This window comes from Musca autumnalis, unplaced genomic scaffold, assembly GCF_047663935.1.
Source record: "Musca autumnalis isolate F117 unplaced genomic scaffold, ASM4766393v1 scaffold_1, whole genome shotgun sequence".
NCBI lineage: Eukaryota > Metazoa > Arthropoda > Insecta > Diptera > Muscidae > Musca > Musca autumnalis.
Genome location: NW_027411644.1, coordinates 34,285,035 through 34,297,629, shown reverse-complemented (window position 1 = coordinate 34,297,629; position 12,595 = coordinate 34,285,035). Strand labels below are relative to the sequence as shown.

General features: G+C 37.9%; 1 protein-coding gene across 1 annotated transcript; it reads left to right on the top strand.

Moving 5' to 3' along the window:
* Positions 1-470: 470 nt before the first annotated feature.
* Positions 471-12,321, top strand: TfIIA-L (transcription factor IIA L). Its single transcript, XM_073972059.1, has 7 exons — positions 471-1,720; positions 7,642-7,836; positions 10,504-10,512; positions 10,590-11,075; positions 11,144-11,351; positions 11,421-11,665; positions 11,890-12,321. The coding sequence occupies exons 1-7, from the start codon at positions 1,697-1,699 to the stop codon at positions 11,995-11,997; spliced, it is 1,275 nt and encodes a 424-aa protein (XP_073828160.1). The 5' UTR covers positions 471-1,696; the 3' UTR covers positions 11,998-12,321.
* Positions 12,322-12,595: the final 274 nt, after the last annotated feature.

Here is a 12,595-nt window from a genome sequence, read left to right as displayed (position 1 = left end):
CACAGCGAGACGACGAAGGGCCTCATTAACTCTGAAATCAGACACAAGCAAGATCTGTTTATCAGGACACGTAAGTAGTAGAACAACAACTCTAAAAATGGAGATATGTATATGAGCAACCATATGAACGGGCCGATTGTATCTGCCCCCTTATTATGGTCTTGGTCACTTTGTAAATGCACTTCAGAGCTAATTTGTTCACTATTGTTTACCTTTTATATGAGATTTTATTTACAAGAAAGTATTTTGACATCTAGAATGATGATCAGCTGTTTTATTTAAAAGAACACATTATTGTGCCATTATTTCTTTCACATTAAAAGGCCCCCGTTGCCAGGCCTCCTTGTGATTTCTGCGCCCACACCACTACACATATATGTCTGTCTGCCACGGTAGTTCGGTGTGTGTGCGCGTCAAATAAAACCCCAATCGCACTATATAAAGAGCTCATTTCATTGTCAGATTGCTTTGCGTTTGTTTCGTAAAGCCTTTTTTCCCAGGACGTGGGATCTATGTTGATCCTTGCAAAAATGGAATTAACATGTGCTATGGAAATTACGTACAAATATGCTTGCTCGATTCCTTGAGAGGAATTTAGCAAATCTAAAATTGTATTTAATTTTTCATGTCATTGTACAATTTGTTTGTATTTTTCACAAACACACATACGATTTGTACGGCTGCAAAAATGTGGCAACATTTTACATGTTTGCAAAATTAAGTACTTACCGTAAATTTATTAAATAAAATGAACTTATTTGATGTTAAAATTGAAATTTTACACAAAGTTTTGTACAAAAAATATTTTATACCCCCTCCATGATGGAACTCATTGAAAAAATATTCTATTTTTATTACATTTTGTAGAAAGTGGATACCTAAATATACAACCATGTGCTGCTGAACCTTACCACCATCAATGAGCCAACAACAAATTGCATTCATTCTTCCATATTCATTCCGCAGTTGTAATCCAAGTCGAGAGGATGCTTTGATTTTGTGGAAAGTTCGGTCTCGTACAAATAATCATAATTGAATTGCATTAAAAAAGAATAACTCAAAATTCGAATTTCAGAAGAAATTCCTCCACCTGAAAGTGAAACTTGTTGAACAAATTTGTTTTTTTTTTCATCAAGTCTGCAGTGGTCGTTATTGGTTGGTGGCGAGAAGAACTGCTTGTCTTGTCGTCAAAGTGTGTCTCTTCGTGTGTTAATTATAATTAACTAACATTTATTAATAATTTTCTGCGCAGTTTTCTCAACTGCTGGCTGCATTGTTGTTTTGCTGCCGCCGACGTTGACGTTTACTTTTTTGACTGTGATTCTCTTTCAAGCCACCTTAATTTTTTTTCTTGGCCATATTTAACCACCACAGACTCTGACGCAGCCTGCATCAGCTTAAATCATTCCATATGTTATTTTTTTCGTTTGCTTGTTGCATGCCGTCGAAATCTCGGTCAAATCAGTTGGGAGCACAGTGCCGACACCGCTAAATTTAAATCTCAACCAACCTAAAGAAGAAAACACAAAATACCAAACGCAAAGAAACAATTGCTCAACAAGCAAATCAAACAACCAACAACAATTGCAAGCAAATTTGCAATTGTGTGTGATTTCTTACTATTGTTTATTTTTGTTTTTGCTACCCATAACGTGTGTCCAACAACAGCATCAAACTGGCGGAGAAAAAGGTTCAAATGGCTTTATGCCAATCTTCAGTGGTAAGTAGGGGTTTGTTAAATGTGATATCATTAATTTTCCCTTTACAAATAGATGGGCCCATTATTGCACTCGACTGGGGAGGAGGCCTATGCTAACTTTATGTAATCTCTAGCAAATATGCAAATGTAAACAAATAGCTGCATACTAGGGGGACATGAATTCTATATGCCTAGAAGATTTTAGAGGTAGTTTACACTATCAATGTCATATGACACGAAATAAAAACATTCCATATCTACCCACGCAGGCAATGTGGAGACGTAATTTTACTACAATTTTGCTGGTATGGACGCACAAAGTAAATGGCGTAAGGAAAATCCCCAATATTGCACATATTAGCGACAATATAATGATGGAAAATTTCATGTCATATGACATTTACATATAGTGTAAACTACCCCTTAGCAAACATTTCTTTCATTCATCGCATTAGCAATATGTACAACTTGAGGAACACGTTTACACATTCAGGGGCACCACTCGCATCGGGTTGAAATTTTTTCCAATAGGTAGACATTGTTATGCTGATTACAATGATAGATAGTCCATATTTACAGAAGACTCCTTTGGTAGGTTTCTATGGAATACCTCTTTGGCATCCATTAGGAGATCTTTTTATATATAAGACATCTTTCAAGGGTCTTCTCTCTTTCGGGGACCACTTTAGTAGCTCTTCTTGTACAGAAGACCCATTAAGGAGGTTTTTATACCCTCAGCAATTATGCTAACGATGGTATATACACTTTCAGACGGGCAAAATGTGCCTCATCGAAATAATGGTTTTAGACCCCAAGTATGTTTGGACGAAATGTGTTTCAGACAATTTGGAGTCGATTGAGCAATGTCTGTCCGTCCGTCTGTCTGGCTGGCTGGAGCGCACGATAGCTCTCGAACGGATAAACCGATTCGATTAAAATTTTGGCTTTCGTAATATTTTATCCAAACTTAGTTTAAGTTCGAAGATGGGCTATATCGGTCCACTCCTTCCGGTACCTCCCCCACAAAAGTTCGGAAAATTTGTGCGCACGATAACTCTTGAAGGGAGTAACCTACATCGTACATCGTGAAAGTTCTACCAGACTTAGATGAAGTTTAAATATGGACTCAATCGGTCCACTCCTTCGCGTACCTCCCACACAAAATTTCAAAAATCTTCGGAAAAAATATGCGCACGATAACTCTTGAAGGGAGTGACTGATGTAATCCATACTCTGCACATCCTAATATATCTACCAAATATAGATCAGGTTCGAATATGGACTATATTTGTGCACTCCTTTGGGTACATCCCACACAAAATTTCGGATAAGTTCACTTTAAGGCCTGCTCTCGAATCACTTTTGTTGAAGCGATTTGCATTCGCTACCTCCATTACGAGGGCAAAAGTTTTTTCAGGAGCAGGTCCATATTTTTTAAGAAAACATCCCGAAAGGTGTAAAAAGCCTTATGTCACCATATGTGGCGGTCGGGGAGCACGATAACTCTCGAAATGTTTAACAGATTTGGTCCAACATTCGGCCTTCGTCATATTATATCCAAACTCAGTTTCATGGGCAATAACGGTCCACAACTTTCGGTACTTCTTCCCAATATTTAAAAATGTCACTAAAATGCTAGGACGATATCACTTGAATGAGGCAACAAATTTGGTCCAAACTTTGGATCTCCTAATATTTTATCAAGTTTAAGTTTAACTTCTAAAATGGCCCATATCGGTCCTCCCTAAGGGTAACTCCCCTACAAAAGTTTCACATTTGTGTCTTAGTGCAGTTAGTTCCTAATCCACATTTTTGTCGGCAAGTTCAAATGTCCAAGAAGGGCCACAAAATTCTGAAGAGACCTTAAATACATTCGATCTGCCCGTAGGTGAAAGTTTCACTTCACATTGGCTGAGGGTATATATCTGTCGGCAAAGCCGACTGAAACTTTTTTACTTGTTTATATATAGAAGACTTCTTGGAATGTCTTCTATCTATAGTATACCCTTTCTTTCTGAAGAAGACCTATTATGGAGATTTTCTATCTTTAGAAGACCCCTTTGAGAGATCTTCTGTCTTCTTTGTGAGGTCTTCTGTCTATAGAAGTCCCCTTTGTGAGGTCTTCTATATATAGAAGACCCGTTTGGGAAGCCTTCTTAGTATAGAAAACCCTTTTGTGAGGTCTTTTTGTAGAAGACAGTCTTTTATCTATATAAGGTGGGAGGTATTCTATCTACAGAAGACCCCTTTGGGAGGTCTTCTGTCTATAGAAGACCCATTTGAGAGGTCTTCTATCTATAGAAGATCCCTTTGGGAGGTCTTCTATCTATAGAAGACATCTTTGTGAGGTCTTCTATCTGTAGTAGACCTGTTTGGGAGGCCTTCTTAGTAGAGAAAACTCTTTTGTGAGGTCTTTTTATAGAAGACAGTCTTTTATCTATACAAGGTGGGAGGTATTCTATCTACAGAAGACCACTTTGGGAGGTCTTCTATCTATAGAAAACCCCTTTGAGAGGTCTTCTATCTATATAAGATCCCTTTGGGAGGTATTCTATCTATAGAAGACATCTTTGGCAGGTAGTCTATCATTAGAATAACTCTTTGGCAGGTTATCTATCTATGAAAGGCCTCTTTGGAAGGTATTCTATCTATAGAAGACACCTTGTGAACGGCTGGGTATCTATTGAACACCCATTTGGGAGGCCTTCTATCTATAGAAGACATCTTTGAAAGGTCTTCTTCTTACAGGAGACTAGTTTTGTTGGTCTTATTGTATAAAAGAGCCATTTGGGAGTAGAGTTGGGCAAATGAACGACCTAGTTCAAAAACGTATGAGTAGCGTCATACAAACTAACGTGTGATATTAAGTATACGCAGTTTGTTCATACAAACGACCGCTGTCCATTGAATTAGATAGATCTTTCAGTAAGTTCAATTGGCACAACTCTATTTGGGAGGTGTTATATCTTTGGGAGGTCGGGTGTCTACAGAAGACCGCTTTGGGAGGTCTTCTATCAATAGAAGATCTTCCATCAATAGAAGACCCCTTTGGGAGGTCTTCTATCTATAGCAGACCCTTTTGGGAGATATATCTATAAAAGTCCCCTTTGCGAGGTCTTGTATATATAGAGAACCTGTTTGGGAGGTCTTTTACCTGAAGAAGATCGCTATGGGAGGTCTTCTATCTGTAGAAGATCGCTATGGGAGGTCTTCTATCTGTAGAAGACCACTTTGGGAGGTCTTCTATCTATAGAAGAGCCGTTTGGGAGGCCTTATGTCTACAGAAGACCTTTTTGGGAGGTCTTATGTCTACAGAAGACCTTTTTGGGAGGTCTTATGTCTACAGAAGACCTTTTTGGGAGGTCTTCTGTCTACAGAAGACCTTTTTGGGGAATCTTCTGTCTACAAAAGACCTTTTTGAGAGGTCTTCTATGCATAGAAGACGACCCCTTTGGGAGTCTTGGAATTAAGCCCAAAGGGCTTGCTACTAAAAGCTTGTTTACATTTACGAAATCCAGGGAATTTCAACTCTCAATTTAATTGCGCATACTTCAAAAAAAGCAGCTGAAATCCAGTGGATTGACAATTGAAATTCACAGGATTATGTAAAAAACGTCTTCTAACTAGGTCCATTTTAAAGCCTGTCCTTTGATCGTCTTAAAAACTATAGTGTTGAGTGTTGTTTATGTGGTCAATCTTGAATTTCACCCGTCAAAACATACCCACAAATAGAAGTGGCCATGTACATATTTTCATTGTAAATATCAAGTTGATTAAACAATTTGAACAAAAAATGAAAACGTTGACAATTATTTCACATAATAAGCATTATTCCATCCATCCATTATTCTAAAAAACAATAGCACTGTTGTTTATTACAGTGACATTGACCTCCTCCCATACATTACGGAAATGTTATTAACAGTAATGATAGTTTAAAAAATCTGACACGGAATGAGAGGAAGATGATCAGAACCCCCCAGTAGTTATCAAACATGTTAATTCTACATCAAAAATATTTGTTTGTCATATCTAAGCTTCGTGGAAAATGAAATGTTTTTTTTTTTAATTTTTGTAAATTGAAATTAACAACAAGCTTATTACGTGAATTTGGATAGGTATGTGTGTATGTGTTTGTACGTTTGTGTCACATTCTGTTTATTGATAACAAAAACGGCAGGTACTTGTCAGTAATGCGGTTTGTTGTATGTTTCTCCTTCTTTCCCCCACTTCCTTAACTGCAAAAATCGTTAACACCACAAAAAAAGACAAAAAAAGGTTGTAGTATTTTTTGTTGTTGTTTGAGCAAAACAACAATGGCAACAACAACCACAAACCCCCATGCAATTAGGTTTTAAATACATTATGAATGTGCTGTTGCTCACTGTACGAAATCTTCGAAATCTGGAAAACAGCTTTAAAGCAATATTTCCAGTCGTTCGTCGTCGTCTTCGATGTGACACAAAAAAAGTGCATTCAACAACAACTTTCACTTAATGTTATGCTGTTCCACCAACGATTTGCACTGCAAACTTTCTTGATCTTGATAACAACAACAACAATTAGACATACTAGCACACACACACACAAACATACTAGGAAACAAATCATAAAGGTTGTACAGTACCTTGTATAGGGAAACTGTGGAACAAAACATCTGCCTTTCTTCTGAATGTTAAGAGGGACGGGGTTTAAGGTTAGCAGGAATATACAAGGAATTGAAGTAATATTGGATAGTTTAATGGTGTTTGCTTCCCTTAACATGATGCAACAAATAAGGTGAAACATAAAAACCAATAGATTCCACCCAATGTGCCAAAAGTATTATAACTACGAATTAACCGTGTGAAAACGTAAACAAAAATGTGGAACAAGTGTCGTTTAGGGGCACCTCTCGTACCGGTCCGAATTTTTACCATAGGTAGCCCTTGGGACCCTGATTCCAACGATATATCTCGGGAAGTACGGACTTCCCCACGAAAAGCTATATATTGTTGTGTTCAGTGTGCCAAGGGCTATATACTGTAAAAAATGTCTGCCCGATCCCAGAGGTGCCCATAAACAACAACCTATAGGTGTTAAAGTACGAAATTTCCGAAATGTCAAGACCCATATCTCGGGAAGTATAGACTTCCCCCCGGAAAATTATATATCGTTGTATTCAGGATGCCAAGGGCTATCTACTGTAAAAATTTTGTACCGATCTGAGAGGTGCCCCTAAACGACATTTAAGCGAAAAATGTTGACAGCTTTTCAATCAAAATATATAGTCTTGTACATGATACAATAAGAAGGTAGCAGCAACTGCCGTTTTTGGTAACATAAGATGTCAAAATTTGACATAAATTCAATGCAATTGACACATTATGTTACCATCAGCTGGGCTGATAATGCTACCTTCTTATTGTATCATGGTCTTGTAGTTGTAATTACAGTTTCACCATGGCACAATTACCAAGGTAGTGGTATCACACCAGCTGATCGAATATGAAATGTCAAATCCCTTTATAAATAACAACATAAGGAAAATTTTGACATTTCATATTCAAAATTTTACGATACCACTACCTGGGTAATTGTGCCATGAGTTTCACTTTATTTGTTGCATCATGCATGCCTCGCACCATCTTATACATTCTATTTGAAATACATTTCAATTTGGAATACATGTATTTTGTTTTTGTATTTTTTGTACGCACACGCAGAGCTATAGGTTTGGCCCTAATAAAATTGCCTACAAAAAGAATACATTTTTAAGCTAACTTATGGACACTATACAAATTTATGATGTCCATATCTTTGGGTTTTTATTATTATCCAAAGACCTTCTATACGTCTTGGTGAATATAACCTCAACTTGCAAGAATATAACCTCAAATTTTATTATTTTTTTTTCCTAAAATTTAAAATAACGTTAAATGTTTTTATTTTCCTTTTTCCAGCTGAAGGTCTACCATGCAGTCATTGAAGATGTCATTGCCAGTGTTCGAGATGCCTTTCTTGATGATGGTGTGGATGAACAGGTTTTGCAGGAAATGAAACAGATATGGCGATCGAAATTAATGGCCAGCAAAGCTGTGGAAATTAATCCAGATCCACCGGAACAACCTCCACAAGTTATTGCCAATAATCCCAAGGTACGGAACGGAGAGATGTGACTTTGTGAGACAAGATGAGAAAGAATGAGAGAGTTTATATAGATGCACGGAAGGAAGTGCCCAGAAAGAGATCTTCATAGAAACACAGAAGTAGGGATTATTTTAGATAAACAGAATATGGTATCTATAGACGAACGGAAGAGAATCTTTATAGACGAGCTCAAGGGAGTCTTTAAAGCGTGATTTTATAGATGAGGAGAAGGGGTCTTTAATAGATCTATATAGACTATCAATAGGGCCTTTATAAACCAATAGAAGGAATTGTTTACAGGCCAACAAAAAGGGGTCTGAAGATGAGGAGAAGGAGTCTTTATAGAAAAGGGGTCTTTATAGATCTATATAAATGAACAATAGGGCATTTATAAGCCAATAGAAAGGATTCTTACAGGCCAACAAAAAGGGGTCTGAAGGAGTCTATATAGACGAGCAGAACGTGCCTTTAAAGACCAACAGAAGGGAGTCTTTATAAACGAGCGGAAGGAAGTCTTTGGATTTTTATCAGGTCTTATATAAATGGAAGACATCCTTTGCAGGTCTTCGATCTTTAGAAAACGCTTTAGAAGATCCCTTTGAGAGGTCTCCTATCTATAGAAAACCCCCCTTTGGAAGTCTTCTATCTATGGGAAGACCATTTTGGAGGTCCTCGATCTTCGAAGACCCCTTTGGGAGGTCTACGATCTTTAGAAGATCCCTTTGGGAGGTATACTATATATGAAAAAACCTCTTTGGGGGGAAGTCTTCTATCTATGGGAAGGCCCCTTTGGAGGTCTTCGATCTTTAGAAGATCCCTTTCTGTTGTCTTTATGTACGAGTATAAGGGAGTTTTTGTAGGCTAGCAGAAGCTAGTCTTTATAGACGAGTAGAACGTGTCTTTAAAGACCAACAGAAGGAAGTCTTTATAGACGAGCGGAAGGAAGTCTTTAGACCTTTTATCAATAGACCTCTTTTGAAAGTCTTCTATTCATTGTAGAACTCTTTGGGAGGTCTTCTCTCTATTGAAGACAGCTTTTGCAGGTCTTCTATTCACTGAAGACCTCTTTTCAGGTTTTATATGTATAGAAAACCTCCTTTGCAGGTCTTCGATCTTTAGAAAACGCTTTAGAAGATCCCTTTGAGAGGTTTCCTATCTATAGAAAATCCCTTTTGGAAGTCTTCTATCTATGGGAAGACCCCTTTTGAAAGTCTTCTATTCATCGTAGAACCCTTTGGGAGGCCTTCTCTCTATTGAAGACAGCTTTTGCTGGTATTCTATGCACAGAAGACCTCTTTTCAGGTCTTATATGTATGGAAGACCTCCTTTGCAGGTCTTCGATCTTTAGAAAACCCTTTAGAAGATCCCTTTGAGAGGTCTCCTATCTATAGAAGATCCCTTTTGGAAGTCTTCTATCTATGGGAAGACCATTTTGGATGTCTTCGATCTTTAGAAGTCCCTTTGGGAGGTCTCCGATCTTTAGATGATCCCTTTGGGAGGTCTCCGATCTTTAGAAGATCTCTTTGAGAGGTCTCCAATCTATGAAAAACCCCTTTGGGAAGTCTTCTATCTATGGGAAGACCCCTTTTGAAAGTCTTCTATCCATCGTATAACCCTTTGGGAGGACTTCTATCTATTGAAGACAGCTTTTGCTGGTACTCTATTCACAGAAGACCTCTTTTCAGGTCTTCTATGTATGGAAGACATCTTTTGCAGGTCTTCGATCTTTAGAAAACGCTTTAGAAGATCCCTTTGTGAGGTCTCCTATCTATAGAAACCCCCTTTTGGAAGTCTTCTATCTATAGGAAGACCGTTTTGGAGGTCTTCGATCTTTAGTAGTCCCTTTGGGAGGTCTCCGATCTTTAGAAGATCCCTTTGGGAGGTATACTATCTATGAAAAACCCCTTTGAGAAGTCTTATATCTATGGGTAGACCCCTTTTGAAAGTCTTCTATTCATCGTATAACTCTTTGGGAGGTCTTCTCTCTCTCTTGAAGACAGCTTTTGCAGGTTTTCTATTCACAGAAGACCACTTTTCAGGTCTTATGTGTATAGAAGACCTCCTTTGCAGGTCTTCGATCTTTAGAAAACCCTTTAGAAGATCACTTTGAGAGGTGTTCTATCTATAGAAAATCCCCTTTGGAAGTCTTCTATCTATGGGAAGCCCCTTTTGGAGGTCTTCGATCTTTAGAAGTCCCTTTGGGAAGGTCTACGATCTTTAGATGATCCCTTTGGGAGGTCTCCGATCTTTAGAAGATCCCTTTGGGAGGTCTCCTATCTGTGAAAACCCCCTTTAGGAAGTCTTCTATCTATGGGTAGACCCCTTTGGAGGTCTTCGATGTTTAGAAGACCCTTTCGGAGGTCTCCTATTTTTAGAAGTTCCCTTTGTGTGGTCTTTATGCACGAGTATAAGTGTGTATTTGTAGGCTGGCAGAAGCGAGTCTTTATAGACGAGTAGAAGAGACGACCAAACGAAAATGCTTATAGGTCACTCATAGAGGTAGTCATTACAGACAATATGATGGTGGTGTCCATATATATATGCGATTATAGACCATTATATATTTTCTAATCTGATATCAATAATCACTCTTACAATGTTTCTAATAAATATTTGTTTTTTTTCTTCTTTGCAAACATCCATTACATCACTTTTTTTGTACTCTCAAACAACAGCCCACAAAGGTAATGCAACAAAAACTTTTCTCTTCGAATGTTTCCATATACCCATAATATAACATAACATGTATTTCTTTTTCTAGGCTCAAGTAGCTAAAGCAAAGAAGGCTGCTGCAGCAGCAGCTGCCGCCAACAATGCCAGCAATAATGCAGCTCAAAACTCCACATCAACAACATCATCGACTGCCGTCGATGTAAAACCAAATATTGCACAATTGCAACAGGCAGTAAATGGACCCACATCCAGTACAAGTGGTGCGGGTACATCAGGAAATACTGTCAATACTACGCTCATGAATGGTACCATTAAACAGGAACCACAGCAAAATATGCACACATCTTCACAACCTCAAAGTCAACCACCACCATTACATCCTACCTCTTCGAGTTCTGCATTGTTATTGCAACAACAAAAACAGCAGCAGCAACAACAACAGGCAATGGCCGGCTCAAATCAGCAATCACATCAACAACCCGGTGGTGGCAATACAAGCGGCGGTAATCAGCCTCAATCATCTACCATACCCATTGTGGCTGCCCTAGATCCCAATCGTATTATGCCTGTAAATGTAAGTACCTAAATAGTTTATTCCTCAAATAGTCCATAATTGTCAAATTACTTTTTTTCCACTTGCAGATCACATTGCCTGCCCAACCAGGCACCATGAATTCAGAATCACGTGTCCTCACCATACATGTACCAGCCTCAGCCTTGCAAGAAAATCAACTGACACAAATTCTAACAGCCCATTTGATATCTTCGATAATGTCACTACCCACAACATTGGCCTCATCGGTGTTACAGCAACATGTCAATGCCGCCTTGCTCAATGCCAATATGCAAAGTATGTCGTTTTTGATTTGATTCCAAATTAATTAATAATACCATGGTTCGCCTCTTGTTCCTTTTTTAGAAAATTTCAATACATCCAAACAGATGGATGGTGCCCTGGATACCTCAGATGAAGATGAAAGTGAAGAAAGTGATGCCAATATAGATGACGATGATAATGATGATTTAGACAAAGACGATGAATCTGATTTGGATAATGAAGGTGGTGCTGAGGAGGAGCCACTAAATAGTGAGGACGACGTAACAGATGAAGATGCTACCGATTTGTTTGACACTGATAATGTTATTGTGTGTCAGTATGATAAGGTGGGTATATTGGAATTGGAAATGGGAACATAATTGTAATAAAACGCACTATTTCATGATATAGAGGTGGAGGGGTTTAGCTTCCCTTTTAAAAATAAACATGTTTCGCTCCAGTTTTTGTTTTATGTCTGATACAAGCAAATAACGCTTTATTCCTTTCTGCCATTACCAAACATTTCATCACCAACTTCACTTCTCTTCTTTTGCTCTTTTTTGTTTTTCAGATAACACGCTCTCGCAACAAATGGAAATTCTATCTTAAAGATGGCATCATGAACATCGGTGGGAAAGATTATGTTTTCCAAAAATCCAATGGTGATGCTGAATGGTAGAAATATTTTCTAACGCCCCCGCGAGGCAGGTTGTTAACGAAGTGAAAACACAAACTATAACAACAAAAATAAATTAATTACCATCAATCAACATCGTTTCTCCCTCTCCTGTGCTTATAAAAAATAATTCAAATAAATAATTGTTAGTAATTAAATTAACCTAGAATTTTGTTGCTCTATTACCTACTCCCACATATTCTACATGCATAAACATGATGTAAATTTACTTTCAACAAAAATATATATTAATTAAAAATTCTTTTATTCATATACACAAGGCAAATAAAAAAAAGAAGAAAACAAAATGGTATTCGAAAATTTTCATTTTTGTTTTTAATTTATAGCGGGAAAACGAAAAAAAAAATTATAGAAACCCTAGCAGAAGGAAGTCTTTATAGACGAGCAGATGGGAGTCTTTATAGGCGAACAGAGGATAGTATTTATAGAAGAGCAAAGGGAAATCTTTATTGACGAGCGGAAGGAAGGCTTTATAGACTAGAGGAAGGCAGTCTTTATAGACGAGCGGAACGGAGTCATTCGGGTATGTTTTGAGACGTGAAGTGAGGGGTGAACTGTGTCTCAGAACATACCCGATTAT

Coding starts and splice junctions, on each gene's coding strand:
- TfIIA-L (XM_073972059.1), top strand. CDS start 1,697: ATGGCTTTATGCCAATCTTCAGTG. Junction 1,721..7,641: donor CTTTATGCCAATCTTCAGTG/GTAAGTAGGGGT, acceptor TCCTTTTTCCAG/CTGAAGGTCTACCATGCAGT. Junction 11,666..11,889: donor TTGTGTGTCAGTATGATAAG/GTGGGTATATTG, acceptor TTTGTTTTTCAG/ATAACACGCTCTCGCAACAA.